Source organism: Coloeus monedula (genome assembly GCF_965178545.1).
Source record: "Coloeus monedula genome assembly, chromosome: 13".
NCBI classification, from domain to species: Eukaryota; Metazoa; Chordata; class Aves; order Passeriformes; family Corvidae; genus Coloeus; species Coloeus monedula.
In genome coordinates, this window is record NC_138793.1 from 16,448,831 (window position 1) to 16,469,921 (window position 21,091).

At 41.4% G+C, this 21,091-nt stretch overlaps 1 protein-coding gene across 1 annotated transcript in view; it reads left to right on the forward strand.

Annotated features, from left to right (window-relative positions):
- Positions 1-20,850, forward strand: part of GAN (gigaxonin) — a 41,133-nt gene extending 20,283 nt beyond the window's left edge. Inside the window, exons 10-11 of the mRNA XM_082290032.1 lie at positions 6,166-6,275; positions 7,017-20,850. Coding sequence (XP_082146158.1) covers positions 6,166-6,275; positions 7,017-7,198 — 292 coding nt within the window. The 3' untranslated portion in view covers positions 7,199-20,850. The remainder of the gene's footprint in view (positions 1-6,165; positions 6,276-7,016) is intronic.
- Positions 20,851-21,091: the final 241 nt, after the last annotated feature.

The window sequence follows — 21,091 nt, forward strand, 5'->3', positions numbered from 1 at the left end:
TAGTCACCTTCTTCTCCAGTCATAACTGGCAAGCTTTGGTTCCTCCAGTGACTTTTTTCTTGCATATAACTGTAAATTGAATTATTCTTTTTTCATAAATTAAATTTTAAAAAGACTTTGTGGTCAGATGTTTCAAGGCTTGTTGACAAGTGAAGGAGATTAGCATGTCTTTATTAGAAGATCAAGACTGATTTATGACAGTGACCTGTATAAAAGGACACAAAAATAGAACAGTAGATGTAAATTCATTATATAATTTTCTTGCAAGTTATGGTTGTAAAGAGACTTTAATTTCTGTATGAAGAAGTCTTCTGTGTTGTTCAAAGTGGTGTCTAAACTAGCTATAATCAAATGAAGCTGAAGAAAAACATCCTTTAAATTGGTTATGGGAAGCAGACAGATCAGAGAGGCTGTTGCTGCTAATGCTCCCTTAGTGTTTTCAAGCCTTCTGGAGGCTGGGGAAATGGTAGAAGTTTATTAATGTTTTGCAAGAGGCCTTTGAAAGGGAAAGAACTGTGTAAAGAAGTGGTCCCCTCTCTCTCACTTGCTATTTTTAACTGATTTACTTGAAATATTTCCAGCCTGATTCTGTTCTTCAGAAGGTTCTAGCTCATGATTCCTCAGCAGTGACTGCAAACCCGTTTCACTGGTTGATGCAGGTTGAGCTTCCACAAAGTGGAGTTTGGGAAGCTGGGAAGGCCCCAGCCTGGGTGCTGCAGGTGGGTCCGTGGTGCCACCTGCTGACTGCAGCACCCACACCTGCCACAGTGTGATGGATTTGTGTCTTTGCTTGGTGGCATCCCCGAGGCGTTTCAGGATTCAAGTGGAATAGTGATAAAACTCCAGTTGCCCCAGTTGCTCTGAGTGTGGGGTGTGTGGTGTAAGGGCTGTGCTGGCACAGGGCAGGGGAGGCAGCAGAGGTGACTTTGTCTGGAGCTGATGGAGGAGGCACGTGGGGAGGGCAGCTGAGATATCAGACTTTGCCTTTCTGCTCTGCCACTGCCCAGTCAGAGCTTAGAAATTTAACTCAGCATGAACCTGCTGATCAGACAGGGCACAGGTTGTGGATGTTCCTGTGGAGACTGGGGATCAGGGATCACTGGGATGATGGCAGCTGCTGCCTGGGGATGGTGCTCCTGGGGTTTGGAAGGCCCCAGCTCAGCCCAGGGGTGCTGTAGCCAGAAGAGGGTGCAGTGTCCCTGTTACATGTTCCAGCACTCAGCTCCAGGGTCCATCAGTTATCCCCAGTTTTGGTGCCCTCAGAGATCTGTGTGGGGTGGCTCCTTCTTGGGGGTTTGTGGCAGTGACTGTGGCACCTGAGCAGTTGTACCTACGTGGAAAAGAGAGAAAATAGCCATAAGGACTTCTCTTCAAAATGCAGTTAGCAAATGTTTCTGCTTGCCCAATACTGAGACAGAGTATTTCATTGTCCAGTATTCTTCTTTGAAGTAAGATTGAATCTGGGAAATTGTAATAATTTCATTAAGATGCTGTTTTATAAATAAATACCAAATGAATACCAAGTGAAAGCAGATTGACCCTCTGGAAAATGTGAGGGTATTATTTCATGGGCTGATTGAGAAATAGCAGAAAAAAATCAAAATTGCTTTAAGCTTCCATACTTCACTCAAAATAAATAATATGCTTTTTTTAAGTCTGTGAAAACCTTATGCTAAGTACTGTAACTACTTAGTACTTGTGTGTTTGACTAGTTTAGCAATTCCACTTGCTCAGTTGTGCATAATTTACTCAAGAATAAGGCATTAGTGATGCCATAGAGGTTATCACAGGTGGACAATCTCTCTCTATCAGCTCCTTAGTGACAATTACTGGGATGGACATAGAGAGACAGATTCTTCGTCTTAAACATTGTGCAGTTGCTATGAGGTGATGGATTTGTAATTGAAAAGTGCATTTATTTCCTCAGCAAGTTTCTGAAGCAAATAAAAGGTGATTAGCTCCCCTCGAACCAGCAACTTCAAAAAGTCAGTCATGAGGGATATCTGTACCCTCAGACTCCACTGCACACACACTTTTTGTAGTTGCAGTGAAGGCAAATACTGGCACTGTCAAAGCTGCAATATCACATCAACAATGGATGTGTATATCATTGGCAGAGGTCTAAAAGTGTTGGGCTAAGAGATTTGTGGAAAGGAGGAATATATTTGCAAAATGGTTTAGAGCAGTGGGTTGGAGCAGAGAGCATCATTTCTAGCAGTCTCAAACCAAAATTCACAGCGATTTTTTTAATAGTTACATGCCAATATTGCATACTTTGTAATGAGCTGTGGGCTTTTCCAGCTGTTTTTAAGTAAGTGCAGAACTCCATTATGTTCATTTTCTCTGTGGACAGAGGGAACTCTGTGTACTGTGAGTTCAGCCATGGGATGGTGTTGGTTATGGGGTACGTGCAGCAGTGCACACCTGTGTCATCTGCACAAATTTCCATGTGTGCCTCAGGCCTCACTGCCGGAGCACAGGGTCGAGCATCATCCCAGGCACCCAGAGACTGTCTGAGTTACAGGTTTTACTCCAGTGTGAATGTCTGAGGATGTACTTACACCAGTATGTAAACATATTAATTCATGTGAGCTGCCATAATTCTGGCTTGAATTGGATTAAAGGACTGGACTTGTTTAATATTGTTTACTTTGACAGTAACTTACTCCAAAATAACTCAGAACGCAGAGTCTTTCAAAATTGTTATTCTTAACCATGACGCAGCTTTTCAAAGACTGGGGATGTGCTGAGATCTTCACACTAGCAAAAAAATAAACACTGAGACTCCTGTTAAGCTGTGCTGTATAAACAAGTAATAAAATAAATGAAGTGAGACAGAATAGTAGCAGTAGTTCACATGAAATGTGAACAGGGTGATGTAGAAAATAATCCTCATACTTGAAGTGCTGCTGTAACTGAGATTTTTCAATTAATAAATGTTTTGTCAGCCTGTCTTTAGAGTCATGTGCATAAGTGAATTTAAGTGAACCCAAAGATAGAAAATGCTGTACATCAGACTGCAGGGTTTTTGCAGGATGTAGATTTTTTTTCCAAAGGCTGTAGATTGAGGGTGCATTGTATCCTGTTTTTAAAATATCGATCAAGTTAAAAACAGATTTAATAAATATGAAAGTGGAAGATGGGAATGTGAATCCTTCACTCAGTGATCCAATGTTGGTCTACTCCATAAAAAGGAGGAAGTCTTAAATACATGCTCAAGACCTTGGTGGGTCAGACTTTCCTTCTACAAGAGTTCGTAATTTGCAATACACCTTTTGGCACCACATAGGTGTGTGGAGAATTGGGTGATGTCTGTACACAGTCAGGTTTTTTCTTCTCGATGTGGATGGTTGGAAATATTGAACAGAGCCCTAACTGACTTTAGGATTCTTTGCAAGATCTGCTGGTGGTGCTCTGTCCTTGAGTATAGCCACTGCCTCCTTTCCCTGGTGGTCTGTAAGTGGGGTAGGATTGCTTCTTTCTTCTCATGGTTCAAAAAATACTTATGAAAATTTGCAGGTATTTAAGGGGGATAAAAGTGAGAGATAATTTTCAGAAGCAGCACTTTGGTAAAATATCCTTTACAATGTTATTTTTGATATTGGAACATCATAAAAATAAGGAAGAGCTTTCAGCAGTATATAAGTAGTGAACTAAGTAGTCTTGTAACATAGTATGTGTAATTAGCAAGATTCTTCCATTCAGTGTGCAGGAATTTCATTAAAAGCAAGTGCTTATGCAAATGTAATGAGAACACTGACTGACTGGTAGCACTGTCAGATGAGAGGAACATGGATTTTCATTCATTTCCAGGCTTCCTTTCCCAGCTGGGGTGAGCTCGAGGTGACGTGTCTGGAATATGTTGGTCCTGTATCACATCTTTATTTACTTCCCACTTGGAAATAGAGCAGTTACCATCCTACTCATTAATTACAGCAGTGTGGATGGATCATTTTGTTTGTCTCACTTTAAGACTGAAAAAAATCAGGATTCCTCCCCTTCCTTTTTTAAATTGGGTGGAAGCCTGCTCTGGTTTTGGAGCGATCACTTCTGCCCATGGTTGCAGCAGGACTTGCCTTCCCCCTGCTCCTCTTGGGCTCGGTTTGAGTGGAGCCATCCCAGGGAAGTACGCAAGAGTTATGTTCCAAGGACTGTTTTCAGATTGCTGAAGATTCTGAATTTTTGGTCATGGTGTTTTTTCCATACTGTTCAAACAGCAGGCACAACCCACATTAAACTGGAGCTTAGTCAAATTCTGATGAAACGTGACCCCTTGCCCTTCCTGCCTTTGTTCCTTCCTAGTTTTAACTGCTAAAGCTGCTGTGAGTGTTCCTGAAAAGTGGTGACTGTTTTTTAAAGTACACACGTTGAGAAAGCCTGAGGATGGATTTTCACAAGCAACTGCAGATACTTTAATATTGTCCTTTGGTGATGCATAGTAGGAAAATGCTTGGGTCTCACCCCATGGGTTTAGGTTTTCTTATTTAAACCCCAAAACCCAGAGTATCTAATACAGATAAACTCCTGATTTGAGATTTTGCCCTTCCTTAACCTTGTCCTATAGTTAGAAAAAAAAAAAAAAATCGAGTCTTCCTTCTGCATTTCTCTGCCACTTACTCAGTTTTCAGAATTCTAGGTCACTTGCTGCTAAAAAGTAGTGAAAATACTGTGCCCTCCTCCTACAGTAAGGAAAGGAAGCTAATGAAATGTGGTGCAAGATGTTTTGATCTGTGAGAGTTTCTGAATCAGTGTTGAGAACTTCTTTTCTCTCCTTAGTTCATCTGTCCTCCTCTGTGACAGCTACAAACCATTTCCTTGCTTTCTGCAGAACATTAATCCCTCAGTGTATGGCACAGACAAAATAATGGACAGCTAATCCTTTCATTTGCCCTTTAAAAATTGATTTCTGTCTCCAAGATAATTGATAAGGAGCAGCATCTCCTTCAGTGCCAGAAGAGTGGTTTACTTCTGAATCAGGATTTCAGATGATGCAGAATTTTCAAAGATCAGCAGTATCTGGGAAGGCATTTTCTACCTTTTTCCTTCAAATTAACCTGGTATGGCCATGGGGTGATTTTAAAAGGTTTCTTAGACCTTCATGTATGCTGTAAATTATTTAATAAAAAGTGTAGGAGCAGTCCCCTAAAATGGCCTTGATTTGTACGTTTCAGGGGCTGTACTGTGTAACTGTGACAGCATCTGCAAAGGTGCAGCAGCATTTTGTAGGAATGTGTTTCAGGACCACAGAGAGGATGCTGACAACTCTTGGCAATGGGACCTCTTTATAAACTAGCATCCCACGTGGATGAGGAGTACATACTTACCTGCTTTCCAAAGGCTTCAACACAGAAAACTGCTTTTCACTCGTTGGAAAGATCAGGCTGATGTAGTGTTGAAATGAGACTGTGCTTACCATGAACACAGGGGAATTGTAAGATTACTGTAGGAGCTGGAAAGGGATTGAAAAGAGCCTGATATGTGATTGGGAAGGTCTGTGGATATCTTTATTCCAGATAAAGGACATTTCTCTTCTTTTCCAAATTCCTTTACCACTTTGATTTCCAGTCTTCTATCCCTTGTTTGAAGTTAAGCATTGCCAAGTGCTGCATTCTTCTTAGCAGGCAGGGATTTCATGTCCCTGATAAAGCACAATTAAAGAAGTTAAAGAATTATATGGGGGAGACACTGCTTAATTTCAAAGTTCTGCTATAGCAATTTGTTATTCCCCCTACTATGGATCATTAAAACTTAATGTGTTTGTTTTAAAGACAATTTAAAGACTAATTTTAAGACAAAACTGCCTGAAATTTTCTCTGTAGGGAAAATTGACTGGCATAGCTGTTGTTGGCTCTCTTACATGCCTGCTCTCTTCCAGAAGGTCACACTCGGTGGCTGCAAGAAGAATTTATTATAGGTAGATTACACAGATGAGTGGAGCAATTCTGAAATTAAGCAACTTCAGGATACAGCAGTACAAGCTGCTTTTCCTGGCTGGGAGAAGCCAGGACTGTCCCAAACTAGATAATGTTCTCTTCACACAACAAATTAATATGTACACTCTGATTTTGAGTCAAAGATTACAGTTGCAAAAAAAAAGTCTGGATTTTTTTTTTTTAATGTGCTCAATAAAAATCAAATCCTGTTTTTTAATTGTTATTTTTACAGGTGGATTTATCTAAATGACCAGAACCTATGTATCCCAACTAGTTCTTCTTTTGTGTATGGAGCTGTGCCCATCGGAGCCAGCATATACGTGATTGGAGATCTCGATACAGGTCAGAACCAGAGCTAAAAACCTCTTGGTGATTATTTTCTTCCAGTCTTTGGAATATTTGGCACTAATGAGACTGAACATTTTAAGAATAAGACGCTGGGACACTGTTCTGTCACTGTGGGTCAGAGGGATTATGCTGGACATACAGAAACACAGGCTGGTTTTGGACTCTTCAGTAACAAGTTCAGGACTATGAGCATTGGGTTGATTTGGTTGATTAGTTTGAAGACCACAAGAGGTCAAGACTAAGAGTGTGTTACTGCTTTTATCTAGATGTAAGAAGACCTGGTAGTACCTGAGGTTGTAGCTCCTGTCTTTGCCGTGGGAAACAGGCAATTCTGCATTCTAGGGGCATTGTCCAGTGGTTAATAGGGATGTGATAGTGGCTCTTGGTTCTCGATCCCAACCAAATAGATGTGTGCTATCAAACATAGTTCTCAGCTGTCAGCATCTGGCCACGCTCTGTGAAAGAGGTTTGGAACACTTTTGTGGCCATGTGTACTTATATGAGTGTGTAGCAGGAATTTCTCCAAAGTATAAGAAGCAAAATCCCAGCTGTGGTGGGTTTAAGTGGATCAGAAATGTCATAGTCGTTCCTTTTTGATAACAATTTCCACCACCCATCCGGACACCGATGGGTGTTCCTGTGCATGCTCTCATTCACACATTTGCCTTACTAAAGGTTAAAGGTGGTAGCCGCAGTGAGTTTCAAGCATTCCATCTCTTTTTTTTGTTAACTCAGGTACAAACTATGACTATGTTAGGGAATTTAAGAGAAGCACGGGCACCTGGCAGCGCACTAAGCCGCTGTTCCCCTCGGACCTGCGCCGGACCGGCTGCGCAGCGCTGCGGATCGCCAACTGCAAACTCTTCCGACTGCAGCTCCAGCAGGGGTTGTTCCGCATCCGCGTACCTTCTCCGTGATCCGTGTGCTGGCAGGGGAGGAGACTGGAAGAGTTCTGCGCAGTCCACCATAATCTAGCTCTATTTAAAGGAAAAGCTGAGAAATTACAGCTGAAACTTACACTGTATGCTGTGCTTTGGTATGGTAACTGTTTTTGTTTTAAATGCTTACAAAGCTTGAGTCTCAGTACTTGTTTCGGGAACAAATAACTTAAGTACACATTAAAAAGAAGAGAAGGGGGAAAATAAAAGGGGAGATCAAGGAAACACCTTCAGTCGTAACCATTTGGAGTTTAAACCATGTTATTGAAGGAGGATTTTTATGTCTGAAACTGGTGGAAATGTGTTTCCTTTGGTGAAGCTTATTGAAAAGCAAAAAATAGATTTCAGGTGCATTTCCCCTGCGGGGAACGGATACGAATCCATGTGCTATCTGGGACTGGATAGCTGTAATACACAGAAGCTACACGATAACCAGCCTCCCTGGCGTGCTGCTGTTGGAGCATGAGGCCACAGGAGGTGTTGGTCGTTGCACCTTTTATTTCTAGTCCTTTCTCAAAAGATAAGGTCTGTGCCTAAAAAATGGTGGAGGTGTGTACGTACGGTTTTTCATTCATTTGCAACGGTTTCATTCTGACAAATATTTTTAATATATATATATAAAATGGACTAATATGAAATGGATACACCCCAGAAAATGGATGCAATACACCACAAAGAAGTAAACTTTTTTTCTACGCTGTCATTCAAGTAGCCTGATGAACTGGTCTGCAGGTGGGTGGCATGCGCTTCTGGGTGGGCTTTGGTGGCTGTTTTCCTTGAGGTGAAAAGGGAAGACGTGTTTGGAATGGTTAGTGATGATTGCTGCTTTTGGTAAGAGCAAAAGGACAAATTAAATAGATCGTGTTCCTTTTTACTTCAGATTGCTTGCAAGCTAAGAATGGTTTTTAAGACAGGATCGTAGAAAGGTGCATTTTATCGCTCTTAGAACAAGGGTGAAATATGACAAGGATATATTTATTTTGCAAAAAACATGGTTTTTGACTAAGAGTTAAGGAAAATTTGTACAGTGACTTTAAATTGGGATCAAAAGTTGGTTTACTAATGATTTCTGTGCTACAGTACAGTCTTGTTTACTGCTGTCTGACTTTGAAAGCTGGGTTTTATGGTGTGGTTATAGTGAAGAACTTAGTATCTTGCATTTTATTCTTACTAAGCCTTGTTCACATCAGTAGTGATATTTAATTGACTTTTGTTTGTAGTCAAGATCAGCTGGTAGAACACTTTTACCTCAATTTTTAATTTCATTATTGTTGTCATGGGTGGGACATAACCTGTATTTATTTAAAAGGAATAAAATGGGAGAGATGGAAAATAGAAATAATACCTCCTGCCCTTCAGAAAAAGAGGCTTTGTACAACCAGTATTATAACTACATACAAGACTTTCCACTCTGCAACTTTGTGGACCTCAGACAAGCCAAACTCTGCCCTCAGTTGTGTTAGTGTAAACCTTCATCTTCTTTATTGAATCATCTTATACATGTTGAAATATGATCCCTAACTATTTCAAAATACCGGTATTTCACTAAATAGTCCTTAAAGAGCCATTCTGAAACTTACTTCTGCTCAGTCCTTCCATAGCACTGATGTGTGGTTGGAATTACTCTGATTTCTGAGCAAAGGAGTGGGGGGGCGTGGGGAAAAGGGCAGCAGCCAATCCACTGACCATTATTTATTTTTTTTTTTATTTTTTACAATGCTGAAGTGCTGCAAAACTTGAACTATATACATCGATTTTCTCACCTATATTAGTTGGCATATTGAAAAGTTTATATATTTATGCATTGCAGTAAACTTGGTGTGTGTATATATATATGTCTTTAGATTTTAAATTTATATATAATGCTTTACTACAGAAATGTGAACCACTATTTCCATCCTTGGCTGTCTTGTGAAATAAATCAAGTGCTGTTAGTTTATCTGTAAAACTTCCCTTTTTTGAAAAATCTTACATGGATCAATTTTTTTTTTCTCAGACAAAGTGCCAAGATCCCATATTCAAAAGTGATGAATGTTCCTAAGTATCTGATGTTTCACTTTTGAGCTCAGTTTTCTAAGTGGCTTGGAAAACTTCCGATAACGTTATTCAGAATATTGCCAGCTGCTATCTCCCGAGTCCCTGTAGCTTCCCAGTACACTTGAGGGCATTCAGCATCCAGAAAACGTAAGTGATAAATGCACATGGTAAATCCAAGTAAATTCTCTAGCAGTGTTTTGCAGTAAAAGTTACTGAACCGAATGTTTACACTTAGAGTAGGATTAACACTAGGTGTTCTCAGTTTGTTTTTTTTAAAAAAACCCCATAAATAAACCAAGCAAATCTACTGGTGATTGAAACATATTGCAAATGTACTCAGTGAGACTTGACCAAGAAGTTTAAGCCTCTGTACCTAAACCAGTCACAAGCTGAATTTCTGAGCACATTGTACTCGTGTCACGTTTTGTGTGGCTGGGGACCAAGTCTCCAGCCATGGTCTCCAGGAGTTTTGGGTGCATGCTCAAGATGTAGGCACTCCTGGGATCTCAAAACTGGCTTCCTTGGCCTTGCCTAAGGGGATGGGGACCATTCCCCATCTGCATTGCCTGTGGGACTGATCCAGGAGCTGCTCTAGCCCCTGTGTGTGCAGGAGGGAAGGGATGTGTCTTCTGGGTCTGGCTCCTGTCTGTCTGTCTGTCCAGCTCTGAGCTGTGGGTGCATCCCTTGGATTGTGTAATAACCAGGTTCCATTTCCCTCTGAATTTGGAGCAAGGCTTTGAAGCCACGGCTCCCCTTTCTCCAGGGATTGCACTGTTGATGGTGTAGGAGTGAAGAGGCAGAGCTGACCTCTGACTTCTCTCTTTTCAGAAGGGATGGTTGACTTCAGAAGGGGAGGGAGGCTGTGATGATACCAGAGGTGCTGAGAGGAGAGAGGTCACCAGTTTGCTGAGTGTGCTGAACGTGCAAGCAGCTGTAGGTTGAACTGGGTTCACTGGTAAATGCCACCACCTATCTGTCCCCAGTCTCCTGGCGCTGTGTACCCCTGCACATGATGGCTGAACCACATGGGAAACAACTCAGGAATTTTTTTGAGTTGCAGTCCAGGGGTTTTAGGTGGTTTGGCAGTTTAGAAACATGTTTAAGTTGTCCTTGTTTGGCACGGTGGCCTTAATTCCTCCCAGCTCATGAGTTGGCACTGACATTCAGCCAGGTCCTCCACAGGTAACTGTTTGAATGTTTTTCCTGGCCAGCTGTTCATGCAGGATAAAGACTGGCTGGGCCACCTTGAGCTTGAGGGACTTGGGCTGGGCCTCTGCATCATTTTCCTTGCCCTGCTGAGGAATTTAGACAAACCCCAGCCACTGAAATCAGAAAATCACCAAATACGGGGTAGGAATTGTGGAAGATGGGAAGAGTGGTGGCTTTTTTCTCCCCTCACTCCATCTCTTAGCACAATTTCCCCGCAAAAAGTTTCTTCTTCCTTTTTTTCATGTGCCACAGACAATTTTGGAAAAATTTTGGAATTGCTAATTTTAGATCAAAAGTGGGGGGAAAAAATATATGCTACTGTAAACACACAGCAGTGTCCTCTGTGCTTGTTTTACACATGTAGTCTTGTGGCTGCTCTGCACAGCAGAGAGGGATTACAGAAACAAAGGTGTAAAGTGCTGTTGCTCTCATAAAATAAATCTCTTTGAGTTTCTGAGGGAGGCACATGCCTGGCCTGGCTCCCTTCCTTACTTGACCTGGACAGATGCTTGTATTCCTAAAGAGTCAGGGTTGGATTTCAGATCCTCTCCCTTTCTGGTTTTATAACCTGAAGAAGAGGCATCCTGAAGAGTCTTCTGTTTTGCCGTATCACAGCAAGGTCTGATTGTCCTTAAATATTTTGTCAGCTAGTCCCTAAGTTTTAGTTATTGTGAAAGTGCTGTGTCAACCCAGCTGCTTCTGGTCAAATGGATTTCTGTAGCTTTGAGGGTACTGCATCTTTAAATTGAAGGCAAATTAATACGAAATTACGCAAAAGGACAGAGGTGAATCTGAAACCAAAAGAAACTCAAAATCAGCTCACTGATAGCTGTGGGCAGGCTGTGTCCCTGGTGTTTGACTGCACAGCACGTGCCTGGCACACAGCCTGCCTCCAGAAGCAGAGATCTTGATGAAAATAAGAGGCTTTTATCAAAGCAACTGAACCGCCTGGCTTATAAACTCCCCCTCCAGAATACACCAGGCAGCTTGGTTGCTTTGCAGTATTTCCTGTGCCTGCATGACTCAGAAAAATGTACAGGAGTGAGGGGTTTGGGAAGGTTTTTCCCTGTTTTAACTGCAGTTTCTTTATTTTTTCCATAAATGCTGTGGCCATGCAGCCTGCATGGGCTCTGCTACCGTGCATGTGCCATGCAAAGTGGAGGATGCAATAACAAGTGCAAGTTGTTACAAGTGCCAAACTTTTGGGTTCTTCTGTGTATAACAATAATTCAACTGTTTTACTAAAATACAGAGATGCTTAAAATTCACTGTGTTCCAAAAAAGAGCAGTGGTTCTTTTTTTTTAAAATGAATGCTATTGAAAGCAATGTAAATCTACTTTTTTTTTTTTTAATTCCTTTCTGCAGGTTTGTGTTACACTTCACAGCTGCCTTGAATATCACTCCATGTGATGCATATGGACACTTTGTTCTTTATTAGAGCACTGGTGCCATGCAAGTATATAATAAAAGGCATCTGACAACAGGCTTTAGTATTTAAAATTATAACTCTTTAGATTAAGTACAATTTGTTTGCATTAACTGACCTGCAGAAGGGAAGCTGTGCCTCAGGAAGTGTGGCTATGCCCAGGAACACAGGCAGACTGACCATTGTAACTGAGGTCTGGTTTGGTGCCACTCACAGCGATGCTTTCCAAGGAATTCTGTTTAATTTAGGGTTAAATGGATCCTTTCTGCCTCTAATTTAGCACTGAGTTTTTGGGGGTTGTGTTCTCTTTAGCTCTTTGGAGTACTTAAACGGCTACTCCAGGTGGGTGGGAGGGGTGTTAATTGCATCCGTGTTTGTAGAAGCTGCTATTTCCATCTTCCCTCGGAGTATTTCCTTTTCCCGTTCAGGACTGAGTGCAGGCCTGTGTTTCAGTCGTCACTGCTGCAGCCTTTTGACATTTGCCATTTTCTGTTGCTCTTCCTTGTTTTTTCTTGGAGCTGGGAGCTGTGTCTGTAGGGTCTGTGTGTCCAGGGCACATTGCCTGTGAAAGAGGAGCACAGAGCTTGGGAAGGTGAGCCTGGAAAAGCTGAAGGCAGCGGGGCTCGGGGGAAGCTCTGCTCGTTTTCTGTAGGGGTCACCTCTGTGTGCTCTGAAGTTTATTAATAAGTTTGGCACTTGCTCTCCATCATCCCTATGGAGTTTGGTGGGGTTTTTTTTTTCCTTTTTTCCCTGGGAAATTCCTTGCTATAGGAAGGACTGCAGCCAGGGTTTAAGGTGACACCTCTGACCAGCCATGCCCAACGTGACTCTGCAGTCTGACTGCTGCTCTGCTCCAGTGATCATTTCTCTCAACATTTTGACTAACAGGTTACCTAAAAACATAGACTAAAGCCATGCAAAGTGCCCAGCTAGATAAACACCTGCTTAAAAGGATTAAGGGTAGTAGGAGAATTAAACTATGTACTGCTACCAACAGGTGATGATGTTGAAAATTTATTGGTGATACAAAATCTGAATAATATTTTTAAAAATTACTTATTCTAGGTAACTGCTTCTTAGTTATAAAAGAATTTGCAATACATAGAGGACTGGTATAGAATAATATTCACAGGTTATTTTAAATAATCTACTGAAATGTCTTGAAAAGTGAGCTGGAAGATGGGAGCTTTTCAATGGAAAAGGCTAAATCTTGGTGCCCAGCAGTTTTGCATGGTGAGCAGAGAACACCTGCCACAGCACTTCAGTACATGAAGCTGCTCAATGCCACTGCCTACCTGTGCCCTTGAATTTGCATAATGAAACCAGGCTGTTCTGAGCCCTGGTGAAAGCTGATAGATGATTACAATAATAGGATAGAAAGAAGCATCCCCTGTGTAATTAGTGTTATTTTATTGATAAAACATGAATTATTATTATTTTTTTAATACCGGGACTTTTGAATTACCACCTTAGACCCTTGATTGATTGCTTGATTGATTTTATTTCTTTGCCTTTCCTCCATTTTTTTTTCAGTTAATGCTAAGACATCCTCAGTTTTGGTTGAGGGTAAGTTTCTTTCATCTGTAGTTCTAAACCCTGTCAGAGCCTGACAGATCCCCTGCCACAGGCTGTGCACTTGTTTCACAAGTGTGATCTCTGTGCATTGTGTTATTGGGCTGCCACCTTTGCCACCTGCAGAGCAGAAAAAAACCCCTGTGGAACAATTTTGTACCTGCTGAAAGCAAGAGCCATTTTGGAAAGTCTAAATTTCTGTCTGCAATAGGCAGTGTGCTACAGAAACCTGATCCCTGGCTGGGCTTGAGCTTCTCTCCTGAATGATATCACATGCAAAAGCCTTGGGTTTTATTAATCTGCTTTATTAATTTACACATGATAGCAGGAAAGCATTATCATTACTGTCACTTGTTTTGCTGTTTTTAAGTCTTAGAAAGCAAAGTCTGCTTATTTATTAGAGTGAATAAACCAGCACACGGGGGTATCTGCCAAGGTGGTCAAGTTAAATGCAGCTGACATTCTGTACAGCTCTTGCTATAGTTTCTTTCTGAAGGGAAGCCAGGGAGTGCCCTCTTAAGAAATATTTTCAAACTCTTTCAGAACTGGTCTTAAACTAGTCCAAGGGACTCCTCTGGATTGCTTAGAGAACATGGGGTTCATTCTAGCTTTTGTTTGCTTCGGGAAACACCTGCAAAGTCCATTTTAAACTTTTTTTTTTTTTTTCCCCTCTTAAATCCTTGACTTCCAAAACCTGAGTAGTTTGCTTCTTGCAATTGAAACATGTTTGTATTTAAAGGTCTGAGGCTGCGTTTTGCAATGTATGGTGAGTGTTCTGTCCTGTCTTGGTTACATGATGTAAACAGCAAGCTGTGTTCTGGGGGCCTCCTGGGAGGTCCTTTACAGTGCTAAGGGATGGAGAAGGATCAGTACAAGCTTCTCCTCATACTGCACAAGCCTTGCTGGGAGTATCAGATGGGGCAAGAGGCTGGGTTTGGTGCAGAACTCGTGGAATTGCCACCGCTGGCTGCCCTCGGTGTTTGAACCCCCAAAGCTCATCAGGGGCACGTCCTGGGTGTTCCATGCACGATATTTCCTCTGGCCTCAGGTGTTTTTTCTTTTGCTCTTATTAACAGGATTTTGCTTTCACTCTCCCTCTGAACGCATGGGCTGTGCCCATGGTCCCTGGGAGCACAACTCCTGTGGGTCAGAGGGTGGCCACACCAGCTTGCTCCCTGTGGCTTTCTGCACATCTCTGCACATCAGTGTGGGGGGGGGCAGTGCTTAGTACACAATGAAATGACTTTTCATTGAGCTTGTAAAACTGATGCCAGCAGGTCAGAGATCAGCTGAACACCTGTAAGCAAACCTGCAGGCAGAGCAGGTGTAGCCCAGTCCCTCATGTGTGTCACTGTGGCTGGAAGCCTGGCGCCTTGTCCAGGGGGAAAAGCCCCTATTCCCAGCTACCTCATTTTTTCTTTCCTTGCACTTTGTCAAATATTTTTTGTTTTGTTTTGTTTTAAATTGCATTTTGTCCTTCAATTTTAAAAAACCTAAAAGCAGACAAGAAGCAGGACAGAATGGTGCCATTGCCCAAGGACAGTTTACTTTAATTTCATTTAAAATTAATGTTTCTGTACAAAAAGACCAAGGTTGACCTGCAGCTGCTGTAAAAAGTAAATAAAAATTTCTATTACTTGAAAGTAACTATTATACTTGGAAATGAGAGTAGAAATTGAAAGGCTGTTCTGATGATTTTTAAATAGGAAAAGATCTGTTTAAAAAATAGAAGTTTCTGCTCTTTTAAGGACAGATCAGATAGTTTTCTGTGTGCCTCTACTCTGCTCTCACTGTTTTGCCTGTGAACTTGATCCATTATTTTAATAGAGAGATTCACTGATTTTTCTGTGATGTCTAATTAGGTATTTTTCTGTGGAGTTCCCCATTTAATCAGCTGCAGAGGAAAAACTGCAAAAATCAATACCCACCTTCCATACCTGAACTTACATCATTGCCCATTTCTTTGTGATCTTCAGGTATGTGGGGTTTTGCTTAGACTGAAGAAATTTTTTAAAAAGTGTGTTTTCTTCTGCTTCTAAGGGTGCTATTTTGACATAGTTTTGAATTTCTTACACTGTGCTTGACTTCTAAAAGTACCAATATAAGCTGGTAATCAGCTTGTGTTTGTTCTGTGGAGTTTTTCTTTGAGTATTCAATCTCTTTTTTAAAAAGCATCCCTTTTCATAAAGATGGCTTCCAAAGTGTCAAAAGCCTTAATAATACAAAATGTCATGGGAAAATGCTTCCTTTTTCCTTTCTTTGTAAAGGAAAAACCAATAAATGCTTCACGGAGAACATTTTCCTCTAAAATTTTGAGGAGCAGCTCATACTAACTTTGAATTCAATGTAGCAAACATTTTAGTGGCCATGCACAAATAGTGGGGGTGAAACAAGGAGGTGTTCATGCCTCTGCAGACTGTACCAATTAGCTGCTAATTCCAGAGCCTTCCATTAGCATCATGGTGGCTATTCCATAAATATTAATCTTCCCAGGCTCGGTCCCAAGACCCGGCTGTGTGTCTGGGACATGCTGACCCGTGTGGCTGGCAGAGCATTGGGATGTTGGGCCCAGTGTGGGGTTTGCCTCAGACCCCCCCTGCTCAGCCCCCCAGAGTTTGGGTGCCACTGGTGCTCAGGAGGAAGGAGGGAAGCTCCCAAGAGCTGCCATTGCAGTGACATTGGCTTGGTCACTCCGAGGAGAGGCTCTTGTAGACACAAGCCATGGAGGAGAGAGCTGGATTTTAGTCCTGCATAGGAACTTTTTTGTTGTACTTTTTGCGCTGTCTTTATTTTTGTTTGATCCACATCATCAGTCTGGTTTAGGCATTTGGTAACACTGCTACAGGAAGATTTTTCCTTCTCTGGAGCCTATAAAGTCCTACTCCTGCCCTGTCTGAAGCAGCAGGAAGGATCAAGGGTTGATGTTTGAACTTGTCCCATCTCCAGACAGCAGGTTATTCATTGCCTTCTCCTAGGCTCTGCAGTCCCAGTGCTGTAGCATTTCTCAGTCTCGTTAATCTAAGAGCCCTTTAGCCTTTTGAAAAGAATCCAGAGACTGCCTTGTCCTTCTCCTTCACACACTGGGTGCTGTCCTCTGGACCATCTGAACTCATCCAGGCTGTCACTGTAGAGGAGCCACCAGTTGGTGGCCTCACAGCAGTATCTGTGTCACCTGCAGCACTTCTGAAAAACAGCTGATAAATGAGGGGCCATGGAGAAGCTCTACTGAGCTTGCAAACTCCTGATCCTCTTGTTCTAGGGAAGGCAGAAGAGCAGCATCATTCTTTGCCTTGCAGCTCCTCCCTGCTGCACAGGTAAGGATGAGTCTGCACTGTCCCTTACTTAAGGGTAAGATATAAAGATTTATGGGCTGTTATAGGAGATCCACTCTTTTGCATTTGTTGTATTTAAATCTGAAAATTCTGGAGCAATGGAATGGTGGGTTCTGGAACTACGTCTGCAGTGTGGAACCGCAGGTACTGGCCTAAATAGCTGGGGAGCTTCTGGCCACCTGTTCTTCCACTGCACTTTTTTTTGTTTTTCTGAGAAACCAGAGATGTGAAACTGCATCCCAGTTTGTATGCCCACTGCTTCATAATCCAAAGTGGGAGCCTGACAAACTGAAATTGTTCTACTTTTACCTTCAGAAGGAAAAACTAAAATTTCTTCACATTAGATGCTTTATTTTCAGAGTTTTCCCTTTGTAAATCACATTTATTGAGTTCCATGAATCTTATGGGATTGGGTTAAAGAATATGAATACATATTATATGAATGCTAAATAGTGTACTTAGTCTGTACAAATACTCTATTTTATCTTAAGAAAATGAAACAACTACATTGAATAATCCAATTATGATATCTGTATTCCATGAACCAAGTAGTAGGAGAGTGTTGGAATGTGATGCCACATTGCTGCCACTCTCCTAAAGGTTCAGTGTTCCGTCAAATCCAAGATCTTGATAATTACCAGGATATTGTCAGAATATATTGCCACTTTTTCTGCAAAAGGTATGTTGGTGTGGTGAGGTAAAAGCACACTCACCTCTTGTTTACCATCTCTGGCATGCAGCTCAACAGCAAGGGTTGTTCCCATCATCCAGCTGTCATGCTCTGACTCCTGTATTACAGATGTGGTTACTGTTACAGGTGTTTTATGTGTGTATGTGTTCTGTGGGTCCTTCTGTGCTTTGTGTGGGAATGTAGTTTTAGCTTTTATTTATGTGTCCACCCCAAAATCTTCATGTGCTGCTTTAGAAATGAATTGATGAATCACTTGGGGCCAAGGTTTGGAATGCTCTGACTGGAGTATGTTGAGTTACTTCTGTTAAAAACAGGGAAAAATAAGACATAGATGCTCTTTGACCTCAATCAAACTATGCAATACAGCACATGAGAGAGCTGAATTCCTTGTGATACAGAAGTGCAGCTCCTGTGTCCTTCCAAACCCAGTCCTTGGTCCAAGGTTAGGAGAGCTTGTACTCAATGGCTGCCCAAGAATCTTGTATCCAGATAAACTCTAGTTCACTGCTTTTCCTCCTGCCCCCTTGCCTTGCCCAGCAGTTTATCTGGGTCAGGTTGTTGGGTGTTTTGGCTCGGAATGACATGATTTCCAGGTGTGTCCCTCCTGTCGTCCCGTGGTGTTGTCAACTGGAGCTTGTCCTGTAACCCCACCAGTGTGGCTTTACCCGCTGGGGCCACTTCACCATGTGTGCATCTCCCTGCCCTAGAGCATGTTGGGCATTTGGGATTTGCTGTGCCCCCCCGGGCTGATGTTTTCTTGCTTCCCCTGTGGCAGTCAGTTGTGGGTCTGGTGCTTACAGTAAAGAATCCCTGTGGCATTTCAAATCCAGTCCAAATAAGTTTTCATTTCTGCCACTTTTGTGTGTGTGACTTTTCTTTTTCTGCTTCTCTGGCAATTCAGGGATAAATGCCCCTGAAAATGTGGTCAGGACGGCTGGTAAAGGTTCTTTGTTCTCCCACTGCTTCGTTTTTCCAGTGAAATTTGTTCCTTGTGTTCCTCTTCTTCCCCCTGTTAAAAAACGGGTACAGTTTTCCCTGGTTCTGCCTCCCATGAGGAGCTCTCCTCTCCCAGGTGATCATGAATTCTCACCATTCTTCATTTACTTAACCCCCCCTGCACCTCATACAGTTTCTCCCTCCTAACTCCCTTTACTATTTTGTCTCTCTTTAATTCAGATTGACCTCAATTTCTTTCTCTGATTCCAAAAAGGGATTTTGGTGCATAACCTGGGAGACAAGCAGAAAAGCTCTCTCTGCAGATGTCTGTGTACATCCATTACCTCCCCAGCACACACAGTGTAAGGGGCTCAGCCTGTTCCATTCCTTTCCCCAGGTTTTTCCTAGAGCTAAGCAGACCACAGGCTGAAGCCATTTCTTATTTCTTTTGGTAATTGAAAATATTAGGAGATTTTCTTCTTCAGAAATAGCCACTGCAGATGAGCAGCTGGCACGAGAGAGGGTTGTTATGCTTCCATATTCAGTATTTTTAATTGAGGAACAAATAATTTATTTTGGGGAAAAATGTAAATTTTTTTGTATTTGTATGTCAAAGTGGCCTTTATAGGAAAAGCACATAAAATATTTAGATTAAAATTGCTTAGTTGTGTAATTTTAGTGGGGATTTTTGTATTGACAGGGTTTCTATGCATTTTTCAAAATATACTTGCTGTTTTGTGTTAGAATTATTGGAAATCTTTTTAAAAACATGTATTAACACATTTTCCATGGTTGATCCCTTTACTATCATTCCTTTTGAATAGTAAAAAGATTTTAATTAACCCTGTAAATTAATTTTCCCCCACAAATATTTGCATTAAGTCAATAGAATGAGTTATAGCACGGGTATGTAGCTTTAAGGGAATAAGCCTAGTAGTGCAGCTTAATTCTGGAGAGATGTGTTTGCAGGAGGGCGGTACAGCAGCGTTTCAATTGCACTTAAATCACTAAATTAGGAAATTAGGTTTTTGCTGTACCTCACTAGGGTTTTGTTAAACCTTGTCCATCCTGTATTGTTTACACTTGAGCATAATTTAACAATGTATTATTTGTGCAGTTTGCAGTTCTCCGTTCTGTTGGGATTATGTGAACGTTAACAGATAGGAAAAGTTTTGGAGTGTGTGGTGTCCTCGTGGGTTTGACATGAGTTTGGAGAGGAAGGAGAGGAAAGTTAGATCCATTAGAGTATTTTTCCATTTAATTATGTACATGTTTTCACATTAGCTGAGACTGAATAACCGAACTTACAACTGAACTGTGAGTAGAAGTAGTGGTTTGGGCGTGGGAGAAATGAAGGGGTTGCAGAACTGCAGGCAAAAACCCTTTAGCTGCACTGTGGTACAACTGCCCTGACTGCCTGTGCAAAGCATAGCCCGAGGGGATACATCAGTCCCTGCTCTCATTGCTCTGGTTTTACTTTCTCTTCTCGAGGTGTTACTGCAAGGTTTGCTAAGTAGGACCTTCCCAGGAATGTCTATCAACTGAGACCTGAGTTTTATCATTTTATGTTTGTAGTTTTAATTTTTGTTCTTGTTTCTGTTTTGTAGGAGATCCCACATGTTCACAGGTTAGGGTAAGTGCAGGCTTTCAGGTGTAGCACCAAATGAGAGTTTCATGCAACCATGCATTCTTGTAATTGAGGAAAAACGTGCAATTCTAATGGCACTTTGACCCATTGCTGAAACACTGGGTTTTGCAATTGAACAAACTCAACAATTGAAAACACTCTGTGTCTTCTTTAGATGTCTTGAAGGTGAAGCAAAAGGCAGTTACTCCAGTTGTACCCATGGATAATTTGGTATTGATTTTAGAAAAACCTCATTTCTTGGTTTACTTTAGTTGCCATAAATTGCCCAGTGAAGAGTCTGGTCCACCTCCATTCGTTTATTTTCATGGAGTAGTTGCACAAAAACTGGTAACAGCAAAGTAGGAGAGCTCTTTGGTTACTCACCAGTAGCTTCCCTTGCAGAATTGCTTTGTGGCTCACACACAGTATGAAAAGGGACACTGGAATTTTCCTGGATTTGGTAGCACTCACTTTGTTTACGTGTTCAGTAGAACGTTGGGTGACTAAAGGGAGGTTCCCTTTTTAAAGTATTTGACTTGTGCTTTGAGGACTTAGTTGCCACTGTGCAAATTGTGCTGTAATATTGTACCAAGGATCAGTGAAAGTGTTTTATCTTTTTTAATGTTGTTTGTATTTGACTGGGTTTTATAAATGTAAGAAAACAGAGTGTTGTATTTTGATCTGAAATTTGCGTATGGTAAAAGTAACTTTGCTTTATGTATCGGAGGTTTGTTCAGAACTTGAATCATTTTATAGAAGGGTACAGACCAAAATTAATTGTCTTAAAGGTGTTTAATAAATTAACCAAATAAAACATTGATTGTTTGAAAACTTGTTAACTGCACCTTCTGCTTTTTTTTTTTTAATTTTTAAAAGAAAGATTTTCTCTCAAGGTCTTAAGAAAAGTGAAAAAAAAAGAGCAGTAGATTTTATAAATATCATCTCCCATGAGTTATCTGTTTTATTATTAAACATTCCAACATGCCAGAAGTTTAGTCAAAGGGGAAAACCCAAAGGAAATAAATGGAGGAGGAAAGGCAA